The 26,070-nt window shown below is 39.8% G+C and overlaps 1 protein-coding gene across 10 annotated transcripts in view; it reads left to right on the top strand.

The window, feature by feature from the left end:
- DOCK10 (dedicator of cytokinesis 10) overlaps positions 1 to 26,070 on the top strand; it is a 134,034-nt gene that overhangs the window by 46,682 nt on the left and 61,282 nt on the right. For all 10 annotated transcript variants that reach the window (XM_037406772.1, XM_037406777.1, XM_037406775.1 and 7 more), the window contains exons 4-14: positions 3,833 to 3,915; positions 8,649 to 8,721; positions 9,041 to 9,175; positions 9,420 to 9,554; positions 14,323 to 14,506; positions 16,127 to 16,212; positions 18,351 to 18,434; positions 19,542 to 19,697; positions 21,210 to 21,431; positions 22,157 to 22,279; positions 22,897 to 22,979. In XM_037406772.1, the coding sequence (XP_037262669.1) occupies positions 3,833 to 3,915; positions 8,649 to 8,721; positions 9,041 to 9,175; positions 9,420 to 9,554; positions 14,323 to 14,506; positions 16,127 to 16,212; positions 18,351 to 18,434; positions 19,542 to 19,697; positions 21,210 to 21,431; positions 22,157 to 22,279; positions 22,897 to 22,979 (1,364 nt within the window). The remainder of the gene's footprint in view (positions 1 to 3,832; positions 3,916 to 8,648; positions 8,722 to 9,040; positions 9,176 to 9,419; positions 9,555 to 14,322; positions 14,507 to 16,126; positions 16,213 to 18,350; positions 18,435 to 19,541; positions 19,698 to 21,209; positions 21,432 to 22,156; positions 22,280 to 22,896; positions 22,980 to 26,070) is intronic.

Here is a 26,070-nt window from a genome sequence, read left to right as displayed (position 1 = left end):
GAAGGTCCCAGTTGCTAAAAGCTAGTTGTGACGCTGCTGTGCTTGTCACAGGTGTAAGGGAGCAGGGGTGGGCCTGGGGTGGAGGGCAGTATTTCAAGCCAGGGTGGTCATACTGCCTTCCACCTTCCCAAATCCCTGCACTCTGCCTTTGGTTGTTGCAGCAGAGGTCACAGGAGGGAGAAGCGGTGGGGAAGGCTTTATGAGCAGTGCCATGCATGTCCCCATCATGGGGCAGAGCACAAAGCCATCGCTGCAGCTTCCCCTGTAGCGCTGTGGCCACATCCACCTCTGGAAGGTCTTTGCTTTATGTTTCCAAGCTTTTGCATGGGTTTGTCCTTCTCTGTGCAACATCTCCCGTTTTCCATCTCAGAAATAGGTGCTCTTCAAGGGTGAGTGAGGTGGTAAGGCTGCTCAGTGCGTGAAGTTTCTCTGCAAGAAGCCCAGTTGTTCCACTAATTACTTTTGCCGTATGTGCATCTGTATTTCTGAAGACCATGTCCCTAGCACTATCTTAGGGTATCGGTAGGGGAGTTGCTTTCAAATGTTTCAAGATGTTTGCTTCATCTATGTTTCTCTCACTTCCCATTCTCTTTTCTTCCCTTCCCCTCCTCCCCGCCCCTCCCCCCCAAAAAAAAAGAAAAAAAAAAAAGGTTAATTTGCATTGCAGGGTAAATATTTTTAATTGCATCTTTCACTGTGGTAGCCATCATGCTGTCATTGCCAGAACTAGAGCTAAGAAGTTACAGGTGGAAAAAGCTTGCAGGATTGTCTGTGTGTCTAAGGAAAAATTAGGCCAGTGGACAGAAAAAAAACAGAAAATGACCTGAATTTGATAGGGCCCTTGGGAATGGGCTGTGCAGCCTGCCTGATCAACAGTGCAGTAGGAAAGTTCATGCAAAACGTATGCCAACCCTCCCACGTCCCAAAGCTTCCATTTCTCTGTCTATATTTTTCCTCCTCCACAGTCCACTTGAGTTCAACAGCCCCTGCGCTGGTGCCTCCGCTCTTTGCCAGGAACAGTAGGATCCAGCTCTGGTCTCTTGATGAAATCTCTGCCTCTAGAAAGTTTTTTTTTCTTTTTCCTCAAATCAGGTTCTCGCAGGTATTTTTCCTCATTGCTAAAATTAGATTTCCAGTAGTAATTTCCAGTTAAAAAAGAAATAAAAATAATTGGAAGTCAGTACAGTCAGCAGAATTATGTGATTTTTAGTTGGGATATTCTGAAGATAAAATACTAAAACATTTTTGGTTTTGGGGTTTTTTTTATTTCAGCTAGATCTAGTTTACAATGTGTAGCCGCAACAAGCTAGTTCAAGACCAGCATTAGCTGCTGCACTGAATTGGCTTGCCTTTTGTGAGTTTACTGAATGATGCTTGAATGTGTTGCTTGTCCCTTTTGATTTTTATTTTGATTAGCTTTTTCTTGGAGGAACACAATAAACCTTTATAGTTATAAGCTAAAATGCTGTGGTCCATTCTATACGTTATTCACAAGTCTTTTTTTTTTTTTTAACACATCAGCCTATAATGTTTGCAATAAAAGCTCGCGTTGAGAATTCTCTGTGGGCTTTAATTGCATCTGTTAAGTAGAATACTTAGTAATGACAGTACCACAGGGGAAAAGTGGTCCTTTCTGTAGAAGGTTCAGTTGGTTTACATTTGCCAAGTAGAAAGCGAGTGAAGTGTGAATCGGAGGGTCTGTGCTCACCCTCACAACACTCAATGAATGAGCTTTTCATGGGCTCATGCAGAACAGCATGCCTTGCTCTTGCAGAGGATTCTTCTGGCTCAGGTGACTATCAGATAGCTTTAGCTAAAACTTTGATCACACAAATACAAGGGTGACCAAGTCTTTTTGTGAAGATTCACAAAACAGGATATTTTTTGGTAGAGTCAGGGTTTTTTTTCTCTATTCAAAGGGAAAATGGAAACAACATTGTAGTGGTGCAGGAACGTGATTGTGTGGGGAAGGCTCTGGACCTGACACTGCAAGGTGCAGAGTTAGTAAGTTGTAATGCTATATTGCTCTGTTTGCTCTCAAAGAATATGTGAAAATTTTGTAATGTCTGATGGTCACACTTTATTCTGCATCCTGTAAGATAATGAAGTTTATGTCAAACCAGAAAGTAGATGCTAGATCCACATGCAATGTGTTTACTGCAGACTGCCTTTGGCTGTGCTGAACTGCTCTGTTCAGTATCAGGGTGGGAGAGAGCTGCCTATAAATGCGTGTTCGCTTCCTTGCCACCTCTTCCATACTTCAAAGCAAATAAAGTTGTCACAGAAGACTGTGACGACACCCAAGATGGCTTCTTAAATTGATTTTTGGCTACGCAGTGTGTATGTTTGACGTGATTGTTAAGCTAGTGCTGAGTAATTTAGAAAGCAACACCTTTAAGTTTTCAGCCCATCTCAATTTTTGTTGCAGCAGCCTGATAATTCTCTCTGCCCCTCTGAGGCAGAGACTGCTGTGCAATCAATGACTCCCACGGGAGCTCCAGAAGAGGTTAGCAGGGAAGAGAAGGAATACCCCCAGTCAGAGTACTAATTTATCCTGTCCCCTTGTTGACTTTTCTTCTACTTTCTCTGAGTAGCTTTTGGTATTTAACTCTCTCTGATACATCCTTTATTCCATGGAAATTTTTCTCCTGGAGTCTCATCCTTCTCATGCCTTTCTGTGAGACTGTCCTTCCTGTTCACATCTCAGATTCATTTTGCCACTGCTGCTTCTTTCTCTGCTCTAGATTCTACCATTTTCCTTCCTGATGTGCCTCCCTTCCCCTGTGGTCTTAGGCAGCATCTTCTGCTGCTAGGTTTTAGGCTTGATCTTTCTTTTTTCCTGTCCATCTCACATGGACTGGTGTGAATGTTCAGGTGGAGTGTGGAGAGAAAATAATACAGTATGGGGTAAATTCTTCAGCATACTGTACATTAACATTTTACACTCTGTAGCTAGAATCACTAGAAGTCCTGATCTTGTAGATGCGTACCTTATCAGTAACTACATATTCCATGCAACTTGTTGCATTCAAAAATGTTGTGTTGTATTTAACTGCACTGACAAAAGTTCTGCATCGAGTAAATCATAGTTATTCTAGTCTATCTGAAAGCATAGCCAAGCCCTTCAGTATAGCCTTTGCTCAGGTCTGGTTCCCTTATTTAAGGGAGATAGATATATTAAGAACAATTTCAAAAGATGAATGCAAAGCCAGCAAGATTTTTTTTTTAGAAAATAAAAACTAGGAGGAGGTTGTAAGGGGTGACTAAGCAAATTCAGTGTGAAAGGGAGAACAAGGCTGGTGAGAAATGATAACCCTATTCATTTATTTCTGAATGTTGTTAAGAGGTTAAAGATGAATCCTTACCAGCAGAACAAGCAGTAGGGGGCTTATGCTGCAGCATAGGGGAATAAAGGGAGTAGGGCAAATGTATTTACAATTATGACTTGGGTAATGAAACTGGATACAAACAAAAAATGTATAATTAATGTCCATAGAGAAAGTCAGGGCTAAACTAGGTAGTGTCTTTAGAGGCAGTGGTGATATAATTTAATCATGCTTTCTACAAAGTAGATGAGAATCGGTAAAGCATGTTAAATTGCTGTGAGCCCCCTGCTCCATCTTGTATGATTCAGTGCATTTGATTTAAAAGGGAAATTGTGCTTCAAAATACGGAAACATAGGACACTGACTTTCCTTTAAAAACTGTGCACCCAGCTATAAAAGAGATTGTTCTCTAGCAAAAACGACTCCTTCAGACCTTTCCTAGTTCTCTAGCCTTCTTGAGTCTAAACAGTTGTAGTAATTCTACTGTTTGTATTTTTTCTCTTTAGGCTTGTAAATATTACAGTTCCCAGTGGCATGTTGTGAACTACAAATATGAACAGTATTCAGAAGACTTTCGACACTTACCACAGTAAGATCTATCATAAGTTCTTCTTTTTTTATTTTTTTCCTATTAGGTTTGTGTCATTTTGCTGAGCTTTGTCCATATTTTCACTTCCTTTTGTCTTACATGCTCTGCTTGTTTTACCATATTTATAGTGCCTTGCATTTTTAAAAAGGCGAAGAAAAGGTCCTTCAGCAAAAGTTCAAGACTCTGCAGAATTCACTAGTATCAACAAACTCTGTTAGTGCTGATTCAAATCCTTAGAAACGTATTTGCGCATTCAAAGCACAGTTGATACAGGAAAGCTGGCTTTCTGTTTTCCTTAATAATGCATAAATGTCACTCACCTTTAAGTGGGTTGAATCCTCCTTTTAGTTACCCTGTGTAACAGAGGAGTAGGATTTCACTTAGCGCTTTGTAGCTGCACTGTACAGAAGAACTGGGAGCAATGTGTACAGCATGCGCTGGTGCAGCACGGGTGATAAAAGGCTACAGAAAATGTGCAGGTTTCTGGGTAAGCAGGCATCCCTTCTGTGCTTGGAGGCAGTATCTTAAAATCAGTGTAAAGGTGCTGGGAGAAGGAGGAACAAGTTGCTTGACTTGAGTGGAAAGAAATTAAGAATTCGGTGCTTGTTCCTTCACGTGTGAATTTTTACCCATACTCCTGTTTCTGGCAGGTTTGTATCCTGTGCCCTGAGGACTGTTTTAGTGAGTGGTTAATAAAATCACTGAATGCCTAAACAAGCTGTGCTACCATCTCCTTTCCTGGGATTCAAGGCATTAAAATCTTGACACTGGATGGAAAAGGTTGTTATGTGCACATAAGACAGGAATGGGTGCTCCAGGCTTGGGCTGGATGGAAACTAGTACTAACTAAACATACCACTGTAGGAAATGATAAACTGATTATTGTGGTCCCTTTAGATGTTGTGTTCAGAAGATTTTGTGCTGCAAGCCTTCCCTCAGATCTGCACTGTCTCTTGTATGTTGGTATTTTTATGAACAGTGAATATGGTAGTGCAAAAAGCTGTTAAGAGCAGTTTTGCTAATCGAAGTTATAAGCACACCTTTTTTTTTTTTCTTAAGTCCCTAGTGTACTGATATAGCATATGAATGTATTTAGTGCTCAAGAAAAATGTTTGCAGCACAGCAGTTTTCCATTTAACCTTAAGCATCTTAACTCATGAAATATGCATTTGACAGATGTGGTTGCATTACTCTGCACAAAAGTATATTTTAGCTGATTACATGCATCCTCTTCTGCAAAGGTTATTTTAATGTGGTGCTTAATATGATTTGCTTTCATGAGTTCCTGCTCCAGGGTTGTTGTGGTGTCTCACATCTTACTGTTTTTTTACCCCCTCACACAGAGGATTATAACAAAACGAGGTCTTGTTTTGTCTTGTATCACAACATAGTACTTGAGAATGGTTTGGATGCAGCACTGATTAATGTTTCAGAAGCAGAGTTGTAATAAGCAGGAGTGTTTGTATTTTGTTTGCTGGAAGTTGTCATGGCTTTTGACCTTAACATACCTTAAACAGAGCTAGTTTGGAGTCCACCTCATTTCATGCCATTTACAGCCTCTTCAATGTCAGTGGACCTTGTTTTTCCCATGCATATTACAAAGTTTAGTGTTTTAAACTAGATCTCCTCATTAAAAATAAAGTGGCTTGATATGTCATAGTTTTGTATCTCACTGTTGATAGCTCTGGATGTCAGGTTTCCACAGGTTTTTGTTCCATTCGTTCAAAACTGCTGTTGCACTATCAGAAATTCGAGCGTATTGTTGTATCAATTCCTTTATAGGAAGTTGTTGTATTGGGGAAGATTGGATGGGTGTTCAGCATCTAGCTTTGCATCATGGGAAAGGAACATAATTTACAATACCAGAACTAACTGTGGCTAAGGTACTTCTGTTCACTGAGGTGCTGAACCTTCCCATGGGCTTTCCCATTTAGAAACACCCAAACTGGGGCTAGCAGCAATGCTGAAGGACTCCATACTTGTTTGTACGTGAGGGCACGCTGTGCTGTTTCACACAGCCATACAGCATGTCAGGTAACGGCTGCATGCTGTAGCAGGTTTCTATCAGATACTGAAATTACTCTTTCTGCACGCTGACCCGTTCTGAGTGGGAGGCAGCTGCAGTGCGCTGCTGGCCACCTGGGGCAGGCAGTGAGGGCTCAACGTGTCCGTAGTGCAACTCCACTGAGTAGTGCTGTGGCAGCGGGGAAGAGCTGAATGACATGTGCACGACAACATTACCAAAACATTTAGCAATTGGTTTAGTTTTTCTTTGAGTGTGTTCCTCCTTTGAGGTTTTTCTCAGGTCTTTCGACCCCTTAAATTCCTCTCTGTGAGCTCTCGCTACCTCTTTTTACACCAGTTTTTTATGCTTTGTGCTGGTGTGTTCTTGCTTCTTGAGCAAGTGTAAGGGTGGAGGAAGAACAGCGGTTGCTTCGTGTGTGCAGTGGTGACAGTATGTCTGGGAACAGAAAGAGTCATGAGCAAAGTTTTTGTTGTTGCCTATAGAAAACCTGGAACATCGGTAGATCTTTCAGGTCTGATCCCTTGGAATTCTGCATCTTCATATGGGTCTGAAGAGTCAGTAGGCAGAAAAAAGAGGGTATACAAACAGGGTCATATCCTTACCACACTTTACCTGCCTGCCCTAAAACGATGATGAGCATGCCCAACAGGATTCCTACCCAAGGAAGAGAAAAACTTCTATGGAGAGTGACACGCAGTTCTGAGTGGATGAGTGTTTTGTGGGTGGTCAGTGAGATCTGACACCTGAAGCAGTAGTGGTCTGTCCTTTCCTCTCTCCTTTATAACTCTGCTGAGAGAACAGAAGGGGGTGGTTCTTTCTAAGAAACTTACCGTGTACCCAAGCTAGTGGAAGGCTGTGGTTTAATGGGACGGGCTCACTTTCTGACCTGGGGCAGAGTTGCTGCATCATATGGTGAGGGGTCAGCACTCTGCTAATCCAGCAGATTTCTTACTCCTCCTTCCCCTCCCCAGTAGTATCAAGGGTATTAAGGCTGGGGTTTTGTTTTGGAGATTTTTTTTTTTTTTTTTAGTAGCTGACTAACTTGTCCTGTTACTGGTACAGATCATCAAGCAAATGTGTGCGGTGGTGCATCAGTCAGTCTGCCCACACATCACCCCAAGAGCGCTGCAGTGCACTTTTAGCTCTGAATAATGAATAAGCTAATAGGATTTTTGTCTAAAAATGTGAAGGCTTGAATGGTATTTTTGTAAAAGGTGGGATTTGGCTTGAATTTTTTTGTTTGGGGTTCTTCTGGGTAGAGGGAGTGTTTGTGTAAGAAATTTTAACAGCTGCCCTTGGTTGCATTGGATTTCCATCACAAATATTCTGAATGTTAACACTTTACAGATGTCAAAGATGTCAATAGATTGCAAATGTTCCTTTTATTCAAAATATTGATCAGTTGTTTGCATTAAACAAACGCCTAAACAAGAACAAACTAAAACAGAGAATAAAACTCATGTGTTGTGTGTGCACTTGGTTCTCCTGGCTCAGCCGAAGTGCTGACTTGGGTTGCAGTGGGGTGGTCATGTCATGCGAACAGTGACTTTGAAATGGGCAAAGTGAAGAGAAGATACGTGTTGCTTACTAATCTTCCTAATCTGTAACTTGGGTATGAATGTATAGAAAATGAAAAGTCAAAGCTACCCCTTTTTTTTTTTTTTCCAAATTAGTGACATTTAATATTATGTGCTACTGTGGGCTAAAGTTCACTAAGCTGAGAGAGGAAACTAGCTGAGCAGTATGTGGTTTCTCAACTTCTGTCTGCGTTTGCTTCCTTGCATGGTAGACAGTAGTGTTGCTCTGTTCCTGTTCTCAGGCTGGGTAGATGAAAGTAAATTCTGGAAGATTTACGGTCTTCCTGAGAAATTATGTCTTTTAACATGACAGCTTTTGTAGGTTTTTGTAAGATAACTGAAGATTTCCAAGATGAGGTTTGTAATCTTCAGGAATTTGAAAACGATATTGGTATTTCTCAGGCCACAGAAAAATCTAGTATTTCTTCATTTTACAATTTCTTTGATTTTTTTAATATTTTTTTTTTTAATCACGTGTATTTGACTGTTACTTAAGGTTTAATTCTGCATCATGAGAAGTACTCTTGGGCCTAAGCAAAATTACTTATGTGCTTAAAACTAATCAATTGCCGAAGGGCCTTGCTTTTTCATGTTCAGTTTTGGTTTTAAGTTGACAATATGAAGATCTTATATGACACCACATCAAAAAGACGTGTATTTTTAAAAGTTACTTTCAGGCTGTGCTCATCATATAGCTTAGTAAAAATTTCTTGAAATTTTGAAAAAATATAGAAGCTTTAAGCTGAAGGTTCTAATGTTCTTGGTCAGAAAAAGCTATTAAAGAGTTCATGCTCATTCATCTGACAGCCTTAGATGTGATATCTCTTTGGGAATGGGGTTTTGTTGCCTGTTGTGGTGGAAGAGCAGTGAAGAGAACAAGAAGTGGTATTTATTTCATCATTTGTATAGAACAGTTAAAACTTCATAGTGTTGAAAAAAATATATGGGACTTAAGAAAAAAGCTGTATATTGAAACTGTAGTGGTTTTTAAAGGAGGCGGTAGGATACTGAGGCAGTAGGCAATAGGTGTATTGAAGATGCTGTGGGGGCTTGGAATGGTTGCCTCCCTGAAATAGCAAGTACGCTTATTTTTTTTAAAAAAATATATTACATTTTTCCTCCTCTCCCAGAAATGAATGTAGACCAGAGAAACTGCCATCACATTCCTTTGAAATTGATCATGAAGATGCGGATAAGGATGAAGTATGTATGCTCTTTTTTGGTGTTGGTTTTTTTTCCCTGTGAAAGAGTTATTTATTGCTTTAATATCAAATAAAGAATAATAATGGAGGCTCATTATCTCCTGTAAAATATTTCATATTTTAAATAACTCTGAAGTTAGTGGAACAGCTTTGTGTCTTATGTCATCATGTGCACAGCAGGCATATTAATAATGTCTTATTTTAAAAGGAATGAAAGGATGATTATTTGTTGTCAAACAGATATTCACACATTACAGTTTTCTTTTGTCTTAGAATTCAAAAAGCAAGCCCATGCAATATTAATCGTTTCTTTCACACAGGATACAACATCCCACTCATCTTCAAAAGGTGGTGGTGGTGGCGGAGGAGGAGGATTAGCAGCAGGAGTTTACAAGTCTGGATGGCTTTATAAAGGAAATTTCAACAGCACTGTAAACAATAGCATTACTGTTCGGGTAAGGAGACAGCATTATTCTTTCTTTATTCCATTGGGATTTATATCCCCCACAGAGGCACACTTCTTTGCTATTGTCATTTACCTGTTTATATCTCAGGTTTATGTTACTTTATCCGCAAAATAGTGCGATTGAAGTGCAGTTAGGAGTTGCCTTTTATTTAAACCCTGTGAATAAAGTATCAGTGAAAATAATTTGCAGTACAATTGTCTTTTTTTTTTTTTTTCCCCACCTCCCACTTCAGTCATTCAAAAAGCGCTACTTCCAGTTGACACAATTGTCGGATAACTCATATATTATGAATTTTTATAAAGATGAAAAAATATCCAAGGAGCCAAAGGGATGTATTTTCTTGGATTCTTGTACAGGAGTTGTACAGGTAAGTTTCAGTTTATTTCATTGTATTGTTTGGGTGTCAGATAAATTTAAAAAGACAAGTAGAAGAACACATACATTAATGGAATAGCAGTCTCATTACCAGTTTCAAGAAATGAAAACACCATTAGTTTTGCTCCTTAAATTGGTGCAAATGCTCAGACTGACAGGTTGCAAAATCTGCAGTTGAATTATGGTGGCAGACCATGCACATGCTCTCTGCCCACGGCCCACGTGAGAAAAAATGCCATGAAATGTTTCTTTTCACTGAAATTACTTTCTTAGCTGCTAGATTTTACCTCAGGCTTACTAAGAGCATGCTTGGTTGTTGTGGGTTAAATAGACTTGGGTTACAAAGCATCGACTGTTGGGCAAGTAGTAAATGAATCCTGTATCCTGAGCCTCCTTGAAGATCATCACTTTTGGAGGTGATAGAGAGTCTTAATGGCAGCAGGTAGGACAGAGCCTTATTGTTTGTTGTGGCTTGGAAAAATAAATAGCCAGAAATGTCTGACATTTTTTTTTGTTGTTCCTCCTAAGACTTGTCCTTAGCTTTTATCCCCCCTCTTGCTCTGCCTTTCCTCTAATTCTATTAATGTATTTCTTTTTTCTTCTTTTTCTTTTTTCTTTTCTTTTTTCCATTCTAAACCAGATGTTATCTTGAACAGTATGTTACTATGGTTGATCTAGCCCTGTGAGTAACTAAATAAGGAAAGTTGTTTTTTTTTTAAAGCTATACTTTATTCTTCACTAATTAATCAGTAAAGATTGGTAACAGTACTAGTGCAGATTTATTTGAGGGCTGTTTTGAAAGAAACCTTTCAGGTAATGCAAAGGCAGAGGGAAGACCAGTGATAAACACTAGCTTTGTTGGTTCAGAAATCTCTCCTTCACCCCTAAACCCCTTTGGCATAAGAAAAATAATCAGTGAGTAATTCACTCTGGGAAAAAATATTTGCTGACAGCCCCCTGCAGAACCTCATTCTGCACCCAGGAAAGTACCCAGCTCGGTAGGGAATGACTGTTTCCCCAGTGTAGTTCAAATGGGTGTTTCTTTTTTCAAACAGGTGTAGGACCGGATGGAGTTAAATATGTAGGAGGACAAAGTTGTTTGCTGGTGTCAGTCCATTGGCTTGAAAGACCCTAACAGTTAGCTTGGATGTGTAGCAGAAGCTGTAGAGGAGATTCTTACGTAGAAATCCTGTTTAGAAATTACTGTTTGCTCCTGCATGCTGGCAGCATGTGCTTTCTTTAAAGATGGGTCTCAGCCAGAGCTTTAGTTAAGCCCTGAATGTCCCTGTAGTGTGGTTTTAGGTACAGATTTAATGCTATCCCAGAGGGTGTCTCTTCTGCTGTGTTGTTTCTGCTGTCATGGGGTGTCATCAGAAACATCTTGACCGTAAGATTTCTGGCCTTTTTGACTAATCTTTGACAAAAAAAGCTCAAGAAACCATTGAAATCCTCATACTGAATTTTGACAGCTGCCTTCTAAATCTTACAGCGTTCCTGCAAGTTGTCCCAAACAGTTTGAACTGTATCTTCTCGTCTTGCCTACCCCTAGACACTAGTTTTCATGATTGATCTTTGATTGACATTTAGAATGGGATGCAGAAACTTATGAGCTATCTTTGCTAGTGAGTCTTAGCCAAGGGGCTAACAGGGCAAGTATCATCAGCCATCAAAGTCTGTGGTGAACTTGGAATCAGAGGGCTGAAAAAGAAAACCTGGCTTAGAGTTGCCATAAAAGAGATAGTTTTACTCAACTTTTTTTCCACATTCTATAGTCTAAGATTAAAACTGTGATGGGAAAGTTCTGATTTAATGAGGTTTAGTACCGTTATATGTCATTTAACTCTTTGTGAATAACTTCGCTGTCCTGTTTGATTAGAGGTTGGATGTCTTAATTGTAGTAAAACTTCCTGGAAAAATCATCTCCAGATAAAATACAAAATACTTCCAAACCAATTCTGTTATTTTGGAAGAATGACCTGGCAGGCATTAGACTTAGCCTGATGTTTCATTTATAGCTCATCCATAGTTTCGGTTTGAATCTTGTATTATTTCCTTCTGGAAGAAATTTGAAACTTGAAATTAAGTGTCGAAGATTGCAAGTCAACCTCAAGGTCCACATACCATATGGAAGGACTTAAAGAGAAGCAAACTGAGAAATGGTATTTTTTTTATTATTTTTTTTCCCCCTGTTAACTGATCAGGAAGAAAATAGTTGGCTTTAGATTTGAAACAAAGACTTTGCTGTAGATCTCATCTGCTTGCCAGAAGTCTGAAGTGCAGATGGAAAAGTGGATATTGAAGCTTTCCTGCCCTAATGTTCTTAAGACTCAGCATGCGAGATGTATTGCTCTATTAGATAATGTCTGATAGTGTTACAGTACCTGATTTAAAGATCTTGGCCAAGTCTGTGAGGGGAAGTACATAATATAGACAAGGAATGCATTACTCTTTGTGCTCTCTGAAGATAAATTAGTCTGTAGTATTTTTCTTTATAGATTGTATATAAATCCGTATACATAATCCACTTGCACAAATAATCCATCTTTAAAAGTTTTGAATGGCCACTACTTAAGATTCTTGGCATAGTTTTGTTCAAATTCTAGCTCTTGGTCAAGCCCTCATGTTGTATCAGGAAAAACAGGTTTCAGTGAAACTTCAGTCCTTGTTTTACGTTAATTTGAATGTATGCAGTGGTTGGAGGATTAGGGTGATAATGGGGATCAAGAAAAATCTTGAACACCCAAAAAACAATTGCTACAAAACCCAACCCTATTCTTAGCCTGTGTTGGATGAACTAAAATTTATATTCCTGAATGAATATTCACTTCAATAAAGTACTTGAGAGGCAAACTGTTTCCTACCGAGAGAATTTCCAGTAGCAGAACTAAAAAACAATATATACACACACACAATCCCACGTCACTTTGAAAAGCCAAGATTTGACTGACTCTGTTGACCCAAGTAGCTGCAGAAGAAGTTGTTCAGTCCTAACTGATTCCTGAGCTGGGTCATGGCATGTAATATAAGGACTGGAGCAAGTGATTAACAACAGATTGAGTAGGAAACTTCTAAATCATCTCTGCTGCTGGGAAAAAAAATGTTAATGGAACTTTATCCTCAGTGTCTTGGGTTCTCTGTCTCCTCCTCTGCTAATCAGTATCAGATTTTGCCTCTGTTCTTAAATAAAAATATCACTCTCATCTGGCTCAGAAGCTATTCTTAGTAACTTGTTAATATAGGACTGTACTGAGAAATAGTTATGCTGTAGAACTAAAGGTTACCATTGTCATGTTACTTGTAACTGTTAATGAAGAAAAATAAAATTGAGTGGAATGGCTGGTTATGGGATGTACGAATTGTTTTTCATTTCTCAGAATCACTCCAAGGTTAGATGCGTCAACAAAGTGATGGCAGTTTTCTGGAATACTGAAAACAAAATGGTGGTGCTGATGTCCACAGTGGTTGTAAGAGTTTGGTGAAGTAATGGGGGATAGGATGCATCAGTGTTCTTTCAGATTTAAGCAAGGAAGAAAAAGAATTGATGCAACTGCTTCTGTAAGACTAAGATAAAAGCCTCGCTAATTTGATAAATTTGAGGAATGAAGCATATTCTGTTAGATCACATCACTTAGTTTAATTTTATTGAGCTGTTTCAGTAACTAAGCACCTGTTAATTCTTATGAGAGAAATTGATGGATTAACCATCTACTGCAGGTAAAATCTGCTGATACAGACCAGACCTCAGAACTCAACCTGCTGCCAGTATACTGGGTGCTGGCTCTTATTCTGTGCTTGGAAGGGACAGCATTGTAATGACTGAACAGCACTCACCTCACCTTTTGCCTCCTGCAAAGTATTGTTGAAATCACCTTAATCATTTTTAAAATCCTTCTAAGACAAAGGCAACAGTGGGAAGTATCCATTGTAATTTTTCGCATGGAGGAGTCTGTCCTATTGCAATCTTAGGGAGAGATTTACCACTTAATCTCTATTCCAAGCTTATACTCTTATCATCCAGAAGCTCTTTCAGAAAAATATAAAAATAAAATTATGTGGAAATGCTCTCATCCTAACCACAGTGTTTTGAACTTCGTTAGATGCTCAGAGATTGTTACTTTTATGTAGCCTGTTAGCAGTATCTGTAAATATTTTTAAACAGAAGATGTTATAAATCGTTCACAATTAGCTTTGACCTATTCAGGTCCAACCTCAGCAGTCAGGGCTGGAATAGTCTTTGACCATGTGCTGACTTTGCTTTTTTTCTGGTTTGAATTTGGTGAATTCAGTCCTGTTCCCACTGGGCAAATATGCGTATGATTTGGCACTACTTAGTGTCCCTTTGAGTGGCTGGTGTGGTAGTAAGGTGCAGGAGACCTGAGCTTTAGGGGTATTCTCTCCAGACCGCTACTACTCGTGTAGCAACACTGTGCTTTGCCACCAGAGGTCTTTCATTATTCCACTTGGGAGGTATTCCCTACTGCAGTTTGAAGTGTTATTGTCCGTAGTCTTAGATTTCTGTGGCTAAATAGAAGATGTATATTTGGCCATAGAAGATTTAGAATGTACAAAAAGCCAACAATAAACTGACATGAATTTGCATTAATATCACACTACTTGGATTTTCTTTAAAGCCGCTGAATTTTGCCTGAGTGTTATTTTTAAGGAGTGGCTGTATACAAGTCTGTGTTATGAATGCCTTTTTCAGTACCTTTTTATAGTTCATTCGAGTATTTATTTTTCTTTTCCTTTTGTTCCAACAGAATAACAGGCTTAGGAAACATGCCTTTGAGTTGAAAATGAACGACCTCACATACTTTGTGCTGGCAGCTGAAAATGAGCAGGATATGGATGACTGGATTTTCACTCTCAACAAAATCCTGCAAATAAATCCAGAGGGAACTGTTCAGGAGAGGAAAAGTGCAGATCTCACTGATCTGAAACTTGGTAAGAGTGAATAGTCTCTTGCATTTTTTTTTTTTAATCAAAGCAAAAAATTGAACCTTCAGATACCACTGTTGAATCATTTTAACTGCCTGAGTCTGTAATGGATTCTGCACCTATTGATTTCTGACGAAGCAGCACCAGTCTTTTGGCAATCCCTGAACAATGTCAGCTAACTCCCCACAGATCATTTTCAAAAGGCTGTGGGGGAGGTAAAGCTGCTCCCCACAAAGTCAGCAGGAGCAACGTGGCTCTGCTTTGCATATGCAGCTCTTTTTCAAATATAGTCCTGCCAGTGATCTTGCTAGTACTTTGTGTTTTACTGTCTTGGGAGCCTGAAGGTTTTAAAGAGTTGTGTGCTGGAAAGAGGTTAGATCAGTTCTTTTTTCAGCATTTTTTTTTCTTTAACAATCTGGAGCTAGTAATTAAACAAACAAACAAAAAAAAAATCCCAGCTGTGGTGTGTCGCTCTTTCCCTGGAAGCTTATTGACTTTTCATTTCTTGCTTTTGTGAGTTTGTGTATTAATATGCTTTCACTGTGGAGGAAAAGAATTGGATGCTCTGTAATACTGCACTCTTCATGTGGCAGTAACTCATTCCTCCACATAATAAATACATGTTCAGTCTGGATGAACCCCAGCTGAAATTCTAAGACTGAAAACACTTAAAACCTTCATACAGATTTCAACGGCTTGTGCTTTTAGCTGAATCACAGCTTTGAATCCACATATATCTGAATCTTGGGGAAGTTCAATGCTAATTGAAGGCTTTAGCCTGATGTTTATAATAAATTCTGATTTTTGGAGGGACAGAATACTCTTCATATAGCCAAGGATGTTTTTTATAATTTGGAGGCGCAAGAGACTTGCACTTCAGAATCAGAGAAGTGCTTTGGAAGATAACATCCATAAGGGATATTAATGAAACAGGAAGAAATAGGTGCATGAAAGGTCAAAGACATAAGGCTAAAAAACCTGATAACAAGTAACAGGAATGTGCTATGGAGTTAACTTGTCAAAAGATATGCTACTTTCTTAGCGGAAGAGCCCTAAATGGCTGTAATTACTTATTTCACGCTGGGATGAATTACCTAGTGAAAGCAGAATGGTCCCTGGTGAGCGAAGTAAAGCAAAGAGATTGCTGTATAGTGCTGTTCTCTGGATCCATAGATTTGCAGCTCATGGAGTCCAGACTGCATCCCTCCCCTCCCCAAAGAGCAGGTAAGGTCCTGCCTGCCTCACTGAAGACTCCCTTTACTGGGACTCCAAAATCTTTTGGCTGAGATAAACTCTCAGTGTTGCCTCACAAGGGACTGGCAGTGCAAAGGAAGGTGTCTTTGGTGTGGGCATGAATATTTGTCATGGATGGATGTATTGGATGTTTTACTGAGTAGAGTCAGGCCTCTTGTTTGAAACCTTAAATATAGGCTAAATGCTAGTAAGCACAAGCGGAAAATGAGGTTGAGGAGGACAGAGCTTTACATCAGTATCTTTTCCATTTTTTAGCCTGATGATACTAAAGGGAATAAAAAGAAATAACGTGGGGATAGATATTCTTTTTTAACCCAATGGTAACAGCAAGTATAATAAAAACACTTGCATTTTTTTTTTCTTACTTTCAAGACCCTGCAGAAGTTTTGGTGAATTATGATTGCTCTCAAGAAGAGACTGATTCTTCAGAAAACGCCTTGCACCCAGACTTCGCAAAAGTAATGGATGTTATATTTATCTTTACAAGTTTAATGGAAAGCGCCACTAGGTGAAAATTGTGTGCCAACAAATGATCATTATATTGTGAAAGGTTTGAAAACGTAGCACAGCCCATCGTGATTTTTAGAGCCATGACAAATGACAGGAATAATTTTGTTTCTAAACAGCTGATGACTTTGTTTAAATGAGAAAAGCTCCACTGGATGTAAACAAAGTAGGTGCTCCCTAGAGTGGTTTGATTTAGAACTGTGAAGTCAGTAAAGGTCTGGTCCCTGCAGATATCTGTGAAATATTTACTCTTTTTAACTGCATTTCAGAAGAGTTTGGCCCTTGGAGAGCCAAGATTTCCTGTGTGATTCACAAGGAAACGAGCTGTGAACGGCTCATCGCCTTACGTAATTTCATTGAAAGATGCCTGTAGTATCGAGGGAGGCATTTTGTCCTTTGGATCTCCTAAAATGCCTCTTATGGATGAGATAATTGTAGACAGTGCTAAGAAGCTTTTTGATGAAAAGCTAGATTGGAAATATTTCACTGCTTTTTCTTGAACGTATGATGTGTTTGTAATCTTCTGTCAGTGAGCTGCTGTACGTACTATCTATCTACACAGCCAAATGCTGTTTGAGGATGCTACTCCCACAGATTTGAACTGAAAGCTGTATATGCAAATGAGAACAGAATTGAGCCTATATTTTACTGTAGGTTGCATTCATACACATGAAGTAGTCACCTAGAATTAAAAAAAAAGAAAACCAAAACAAAACAACAAAAAAGACCAACCAACCAGATAACATGTAACTGAGTTTATGTAATGAGGACAAGAGTGGTAAGTGATCATCTCGTCTGTGGATAGATACTTTCTAATGATTTAGTTAATGCAGATATCTCAGAGACCACTGGTGGCCTGCAAGGCTAAACTAGATGGTTTGCGTGTTGTGTCTTGTATTGCCCTTTATACGGTTAATTCCTTTTCCACCCCCCTTGCTCTATAGGGCTCGCTGCAGCAGTGATCTGTGGCCTGTCCCTAGTCCATGACAGGTCCAGATCCCATCTCTACCTAAATCAGTACACCAGTCCATCAGGACCTGCTTCTGCAAGTCAGCCCATGCGTGGAGCATGTTAGGAAACGGACATCGGGCTCTTAGGCTTGTGATGCTGCTTCTGCACGTTCCTTAACATGTGTCAGCAGTGGCATGCTGTTGTGAAAAACAAAAAAGATTGAATGTGGCCTGAACAAGAGCATAGCCTGTACTGTGTCAGCTAAGGTTTGTACTCAGTCTTAGGCAACCAGGAATGTTGTGGACTCCATTAATAGTTCAGAGATTGAAAAATAAAGGAAAGCTGAGAGAAAAACAAAGTACAAAGAAAGATAAACATCTTTAGACTGAGAAAAAAAGTTTCAAAGGTATGAGGGATCTGTAAGGGGATGGGAATGTGTAGAGCATACTTCACATGTCAGATGAATGGGCTTAAATAGTGTGGGGGGGAAATTATTGAAGTTAGATGTAAGGATAAACTTTGAAAAGGCAGGGTAGGAAAGCATCAGGTGGCTTCCGGAGGTTGTTGAGTTGGTTTTATCAAAGAGCTTATTATTAACTTAGGCTTGTGTCCATCAGAAATAAAATGGATGTGATGGATCCTGCCTTGTGGCAGAAGATGGATGGGGTGAGGACTCCCAGCCTCACTGTTGGCTGACATGCTGCACCTGGGCGTCTGCCCACCTGTAGGGCCAAGCTGCCCTTTCCTGCTGCCCTTTCTGCCCTTCCCCTGACACAAGGGGGTTTCTGTAGGGCTGTTTGTTGGGTTTTTCCCCTCGACTTGGGAATCCCTAAAGTGGTTTTAGTGCAGTGATCCACCATTCTGACATCTTACACAATGATGATTCTTAAGCAATTCAACGTCATGTATGTTACTAAATTGACCTGGTTTTGGGTTCCTTACAAGTATATCATGGCCTGAAAGTCCCTGCTGCACAAGCATATAACCTTCAAAGAGTGCTTGAAGGTGCTTTGGGATAAGTACTGCAGAAATGAGAAGTGTTGTTACAAGCGAAACATTGATCATTCGTTTAGAAGTCTGACAACTCTATGGATTTCTGTTCTCGTGCAGAAAACTAATTTATTATCTGTCACCACAGTACATCACAGAAACAGAAGAAACAGTGAAAGCCTCTCGAAATACGGAGCGACTGAATCTTTTCTCTTTGGATCCTGATATAGCAGTAAGTCAGTTTATATTTTTTTTCAAGTTCTCAGAAGTTTTAAAAGACGGGTGGTCTGAGTTAACCGGGTTAGATAAGCTACCAGAGCTGGAGTTCAGTAAGCAACAGGGTATACCTAAGACTTCAGCTTTTGAAGGGGTAGGGAAGCTATCCCTAGTCTGTAGAGATTTCTGTACAGAGTCTACTCATATGTGCTCACAGAATGATTGAGGATGGAAGTGACCTCTGGAGGTCATCTTGGTCCAGTCTAGCTAAGCTTTGAATCATTAAAGCAAACTGAAAATACTACAGGAGCAGAATGTTCTCTTGGACTAGGAGCATTACAAGAACAGTCTTTTTATTGTTATTCATTACACTGAATTTGACTACAAAAAAAGTGGAGATGAAAAACAGTGGGAAGGTAGAGCTGGTGGTACAAAAGGCTGTCTGTGTGGAAAAAAAAAAAAGCTTGACATGCAGGAAGTGCAGGTTGCTTTTCTTTCTATCTTCAGCTTGCTTATCATTTAGTGTCAGAGTTCATGATTCAAAAAAATGTAATTCCTTGCACTGAATGTACATTTGTTGGTGATTTAACTGGAAACTTTATTTTAGTTTAAAAAAAGACTTAAGTAAAATCTGTATCAGTATATATTCAAATTTGAACCTGTTGTCAGTCAAATATAGTGCCATTAGTAAAAATATTAAATAAATTGAAATAGCAGTGTGGTGTATAAGTAAGAGGCAAGAAGGGGGAAACCTCTGAAATCTAATCCTAAAATGTGATATTACAGTCTGAAAATATGAGGCTGTTTAATCTATATAAGGAAACAAAAAGCTAAAGTTTCAGACTCGGTAAGTAAACAAAAAAAGAATTGTGGGAAACCTAACTTGGATCCTGAATTCTGCCTCTGACAATTATATATGTCCTCAGGCAATCTTTTTGCTTTGCATCCTAATCTGTAAATTAGGAATAACACTCATTTCCTGTGGTAACGTGAAGATAACAGCAGTGACCAACTTTTTGAGGTTTTCAGGTGCTTCAGTGATTGCCAAGACCTTTAGAAAGCTTACTTAGTTTTGGAATGCCATGCTTTTCCCATGTATAACGAATTGCCCAACTTATTTCAGTCCTTGAATCCTCAGAAAAAGGAGTTTCCAGGGGCAAACGCAGTGATCAAGCCATTTGAAGAAAAGCCTGCAAAGAGGATCCTGATAACTTGCAAATCCCTCAGTTTGAATCTCCAGGCCTGTGTTACTGAAAATGAAAATGATCCTGCAACCAATGTAAGCTTTACTTATTTTCCTGCGATTTTTCTCCTTCTTTCTTTTTTTTTCCCCCTTGGGAAAAAGAAGAAAAGCTGTTTCATGTACACATACTACGTTCACTCCTTTTCCTCTGCCCATCCCTTTGGATTCGATAATGAAACTGATAACTTTTCAATAAACATTTTGTAGCTGATTTCAATTGCAGACTTCTAGCTACAGTTCAATGAGGAATTAAAAATGTTAAAATCCTTGAGGATTCTTAACAATTGCTATAAGAAGAAAAAGTTTAAACTGCCCAGACATATGTAGGGAGGCAACTGAATATCAGTTGCTGGTGAACTGGTTTTTTGTTTGTCAAAAAACCGCCACAAACCAAGCAGATTAAATTACGGGAGAGAAGGCAAAATAGAAAGGACTGGATGCTTCGCCTAGTGGAAAAGCCCAGCTAAAAAAGGACGAAACAGAAAATTTTGCTTATTCTTACTCAAAAGAAAAGAAGCAGGGAAAAGCAAGTTGTAGCTGTCAGTCCATAGCTTTCAGTGAATTCTCCTCTGAAGCAGAAAAGTTTTGAGAAATTAGTGTCCTGGCAACTCAGCTTTCATACATTACATATGAGGCATTGATTTTATTTTTTTTTTTCATTTGACAATGACCTCTACAATGAGTGCATATTCAACATGATGTAATCAATACTTTTTTTTTTTTTTTTTTTTTGGCAGACTGGAATAACTGTTTAAATGAAGTCATGATAACTGTACCAAGGGCATACAGTAATTCGCTACAGAGGCTGAAAAAAGCATAGAATATTGTACTTGCCATGCATTGTTCCTTATCTCCAAAGTTTTAAGGTTCTGATTTCTGGACATCTCAGAAGGTGTTATTCTGAGACTGATTATTTCATCAGAACTATGGAGGCTCTTTGGAGGTTACTTACAGCCATAGGACTTAATTCCCTGGTACTGCATAACAGAATAAGTGGGTGCTGTCAGAGTGGTTTGAATGCTCTTGGTTTCCTTGCAAAACGAAATGTGTTTCCCACAGAAGAATACATCCACACGTTTGTTTGTACCAGTAAACATTTTTCATGTACTTAATTTGTCATCTTTGTGCTGCATTTCTGATGATCCCTGGAAAACCCACCCTCACTTTTCTTCCTTTTGTAATGTCTCTGAATCTACTTTTTAAAAATCCTGTAACGTTTTTCTCTGGGGCTCTATTCCTTTACCCTAGTAATTATCTGTGATAAATACATTATTTTAAAAAAAAATTCTGTGAGTTTGTAAGTTAGCTGTCAATTACTGTCCTGGTGCATTGTTAACAAACTACCTTTAAGAGCCCCTAGAATCACATGGTTGGAAACTAACTTCAGTAGGGGGGTATGTGAGCATGTGTTTTTGCTGCATCTCATAATTTGTAAATAGTGTATGTTTGCTTGCTTGCTTTTTTTCTAGCTGCAGGAACTGATTAAAAGATGGAGTTCACCCCCTTGCTCTCAGTTACCGTATGTTACGTTTCTGATGTTTTCTCTAGGTAGAGCCTTTCTTTGTGAGCGTGGCGCTGTATGATGTCAGGGATGGCAGGAAGATCTCTGCTGATTTTCACGTGGATTTGAACCACACACTCGTTAGACAGATGATTTCATGTTCCTCATTTTCATTAGAAAATGGCACTGTTGAAAATACAGACTCATACAAAATGGAAGAACCACAGGTCAAGGGGTTCCCAGAAGAATGGCTGAAATACCCAAAACAGGTATCCCGTGTGTGACTGCTATTTTGTGTTAGTTCAATAGTAGTATTCATATTCATCAGAGAATTTGTCTGTACTACCAGTGGTTCTTGTTTTCAGTGATGCTCTTTTTTTGCATATCAGTGGTGCTTGTGTACAGACGCTTGATTTTCTAGCTCTCTGTGTAGACTTAGAAACCATTTACAATCAGACCTTTCACAAAAGTTGTCTGTTATGTAGACAAACCACCCATGTTTCCTGTGCTCTTCAGGTTCATTTGCTGACCTCTCCCAAACCAGCCAAACAAAATCACAACTTGAAGCAACATCTAGATGCTGCATTAATCTTGAAGTACTTCCACATTCTTGCTGTTGCTGTTAACCTTACCCCAAAAGGCCATACATTATCTTTTCTTCTCCCTGACATTCCTCTGAGATGTGACTGGTGGAGGCCAGCATTTAAGTGCCGTCCAAGAGAAACAGTTGGGTTAGGTGATGCCAACGCAGTCATACTGCTTCTTGACTTGGGTCAGTGTGCTTGCAAGGTGCTGCATGTGCAAAAGCTTACTTAAGAACTGGCACAACGATTTTATTTTCTGTCTGGCTGTATTCAATATGTAGCGATAATAATCCTCAATAATCCTTTCTGAATTTGGTTTGTTACTGTTTCCATCAACAGAGCGCACTGGTAGTATTTAATTTCTCCAGTATTGCTATATGCTTTTTAATTGTTCTCTCTTTAATCCACAGGCTCTTTTCTCCATAAGCAATCCTCATTCTGAGATTGTGTTAGTGGCAAAAATAGAAAAGGTGCTTACAGGAAACATTGCCAGCAGTGCTGAACCCTACATTAAGAATCCCGATTCTTTTAAGGTAATGTAACAAGAACATCAGTTCCTCCTTTGTCAGCTTCAGCCTGCTGGAAGCTGAAGACACGGCAAATTGTGCTCGCAGATCTCGCCAGTGCGTGGTTGCTGAACAGGACAAGCCCACAGGAGGCCCATGTTTAGGAAAGCAAATGTCCAAGCTCCATTGACTGAATGCATGAAGTACCGTTGTCTGCAACATATGAGTCCGCTTGTGGTGCTTTCCTATGCTGGTTATGTCTTAGCAGAGTGAAATTCAGCAATGTTTTAGAAATTATGGGTTAGTGCACTTAGTATACAGGTGACGTTGGAATAGGCACCTGTTTCTCTACGAGATCAGGCAGTGCATCTGCTTTGGGTGTGTTACAGAAAACTGGAATAATAACTGTAACTAACGCAGTTCTGACTGAAGGGATGGTGAAGAGTTTTAATTCTTCAGCAGCATGCAATTCATCTGTGATGTCTTTGCTTTCCACCCAGAACCTTCTGTTATGGGCAGTACCGGGCTAGATTATTTTAGGGACACTATAGCTTCTTCAGCTGAGGAGTACTTGGATGTACTCTGTGCTGTATTTCAGATATTATAATGATATTGATGAAATAATTCATTTTCTTTTTTCATAGTGTGCACAGAAAGTGTTAAAATCCAATAAACAGTTCTGCAGCAAGCTGGGGAAATACCGTATGCCATTTGCTTGGTCAGTGAGGTATGTATTAATTCTTTTTATAATTTTGTAAGTCTCTTATAGCTTATTCTGCTCTTGGACTCATATCCTTTTATTCTTTTCCACTTCTTCTGCCTGAAGCTAAGCAAAACTTTTTGCGTGGTCCAGGATCCCAGAAGATCCTGCAGCTCTATTATTTCATTGCCCTATTTTTCATACAGCTGAACATTGGTTACTTTCTCATTAAGTGTTACTGTCTTAGAATGTTTTCTTCAAGTACAAAGTGAAGTTGCTAGGGAGTAGCAAAAGTGACTGACAGAATATCAATTTATCATGAACTCCACCAGTGGTTTGATGCTAAAAATTACCAAAGATATTCCAAAGTCGCAGTTCTCACAAGAATTTCCTACAAAGATAATTATAGTCTGAAATAGAGTTGCAGTGGCCACTTAAGATATAGGTGCACAAGTCTGAAGCTCTTTTCTTGTTATGATGCCTGTCAGGTTTTAGGATAAATACAACCAATGATTTAGTGGGTATGGTGCCCCTGAAACAGTGCCTTGGGGGTGATATTGAGGGATTATGCTTCAGGTACTCTTGCATTTTTAGTGGTTAGTAGGTGACAGAGAGCTGTTATTTTCTTGTTTAGCAGGTCACTTGGGTTTTATTGCAGGGCAGTGCAGTGGCAGTAATGGATTTTTGTTCTTCCTTTCTTTCCTCCTGGATAATTTCTTGCTGGTCTCACCCTCGAGACTGAGGCATGTCTGTGCCTCATGATCCCCTTCTACTATGTTAACTCACAAAACTAGATACAGCTTTCTTTGGGTTTTGTTCTCCCTTCAAGTTTCCATGTTATTCCTTTATCTGTCCTTTCTGTTTTATCCTCCTCAGTCTTCTGGAATTTCCTCAGCTTACTGCTGCTGTGGGATGAGAGCTCCCTGAGACCCTCCTGTCTGTCTGTGTGACAGCTCTCCCTTTCCTTCTGCCATGCATAGAGCAGGGAATATACAATTTTGTATTCCCTATAAAAGGGAAAGCTGTCAATTGCTGAGTGAAAGCATTCCTTCTTGACTACGGCTTCTGTTCTGACCATGGCAGGCCAGGTGGAGAGCTGCCTGCAGCTGTAGGGAGGAAGGAGGAGCGAGTGCTAGGTGAAAAAGTCATGTTGTAGGACTGTGAGGGGACAGTGCGTGCTGCTGGTGCGGCGTGGGGCGCCAGGAGTGCGTGCTTTCCCCTGCCACATGTAGGGGAAAGCTCATGATTTTAGAATATGGTTTTGAGATGGCAAAGCAGAAAATGCACAGTAAGGTACAACCATTTGAAGAGGTCATTTATTTTTTTATTGATACACGTTTTTGTCAATATCCAGTAGGAACAAGAGAAGTAGCTGCATGCTCAAGAGAGAGGCGGATAATGTGCTCTGATCTGTCATCGCAAGCTCAAAGATATTCATTAATATTTACTACTTCGGTGTAGCCAAAGGAGCATTCATCAAAATTATATTGAAGGGTAACTCTTGTGCTGACAGAGCTACTATTAGCATGTAGTGGACCGTACAACGGCAAAAGGTGCAGGCTGGGCTTCAGACCGACTTGAGGGGGGTTATTACGTCTGTCCTGCCTGCCTGTGGTCTGTAGCAGTACTGTCGGTGATATGTCCTGCGACTCAGTCATCGCTGTAACTACCTTTGGGTGGCATGATGATTTTAACTAGTTCAGGGTCTGGCTAGTCACTGATGAACGTGGAAAAGGCTAAAACATTCTTCCATGTATTCAGCAAACCTCATCCCAGAGTGTTTCTTGCAATTAAAAAAAAAATACAAAAAGGTGGTGTTCTTATCTTGAAGGAGGTGCATTTCACTTCTGTAGGATTCTCCATGTGGCATCGCCTAGTTGCTCTGGGTGCAGGGCAGTAGGCAGAGCAGGGTTCAGGCTGGGCTGTGCTATGTTGGTACGCAGATGCTGGGCTGTGTATGTGCTGCAGCTGTGCTGCTCAAGCGCTTTACATAGTACTGTGCCTCGGCCCAAACTGCAGCTGCAGGTCTTACTCTGCCCAAGGAAGTCTAACAGAGATAAATTAAGTTTTACTTCTGTAAGGTGGATAGCATCTTAAATGCTGGTCAAGCTAGGGTGCACTGAGAAAATGGTGTTTTTCAGAAGATTTTTCTTTCCATTCTGTGTTATTTCAGGTATTGTATCATTAAAATACCAGTTGGCAACTCCTTGGTCATCTCAGACGTATTAGTATAACTGTATAAATTTATTTTGTAATAAGAGGCCACATTCTTTTGGAGTAAGGAATAAAAGCTTGAGTAGGTCAAGCTTGACTAAAAAAATAGTGCTCCACCAGATTTATACCTGCATGTCAGTTTTTTGAGTTGTAGTAACATGGTATATAACAGCAGCACTTCCAGTCACCAAAGCCATGCGAGCAGAAGTGTTTTCCATAGATGGATTGCTCTACTTACCTGCCGCTCATATAAGCGGACGACAGCAGTTGCTGATGCTGCACCCAACAGCATGTACTGGGTAAATGAACAGAGATTTCCTTCATGGAATCCCGTGCAGAATGGTTAATTGGCCCTGTAATGCGGTAAAGGACATAAGACAGGATGAAAGCAACAGAGCTCTGTTTGAAAGGAGCTTGTTCGCGTGATGCTCTGTACAGCAGGTATGGGAATATCTGGAGTTTGAGCCTTCCTGAGTCTGTTTCCTTGCAACTTTTTGTCAATGGAAACCCTTGGCTCTAGTCCCATACCTTTTCAGTTTCAGAGATGGCAACTACTTGTTTCACTGGGTATTCTCTCCAAAATTTCAGGCTCCTTTTTCAATATGTAGTCCACAGTCTTAGAAAATAAGATTGTAAAGACCTCTGCATCATACTGTGTTTTTGCTTTCCCTAGGACAGGATCAAATCGTTCCTAAATATGTTTGTCTAGTGAATATTTCTGGCTGTGATTTCACAAATATAAATGGGAATATATGCTTGAGGTGTTAGCAAATGCACAGCGAGTTCAACATTTTGCGGACTACTTGTGCGTGCGCTACACAGGTGGTCTGCACATGGGCAGAGGACATAGCTGGGGTCTGTGGACATCCCTCAGTTCCAGCAGGCAGTATTTTTGGACGGCCCT

This window comes from Falco rusticolus, chromosome 13 (assembly GCF_015220075.1).
Source record: "Falco rusticolus isolate bFalRus1 chromosome 13, bFalRus1.pri, whole genome shotgun sequence".
Lineage (NCBI taxonomy): Eukaryota > Metazoa > Chordata > Aves > Falconiformes > Falconidae > Falco > Falco rusticolus.
This window is presented reverse-complemented; position numbering and strand designations above follow the sequence as displayed.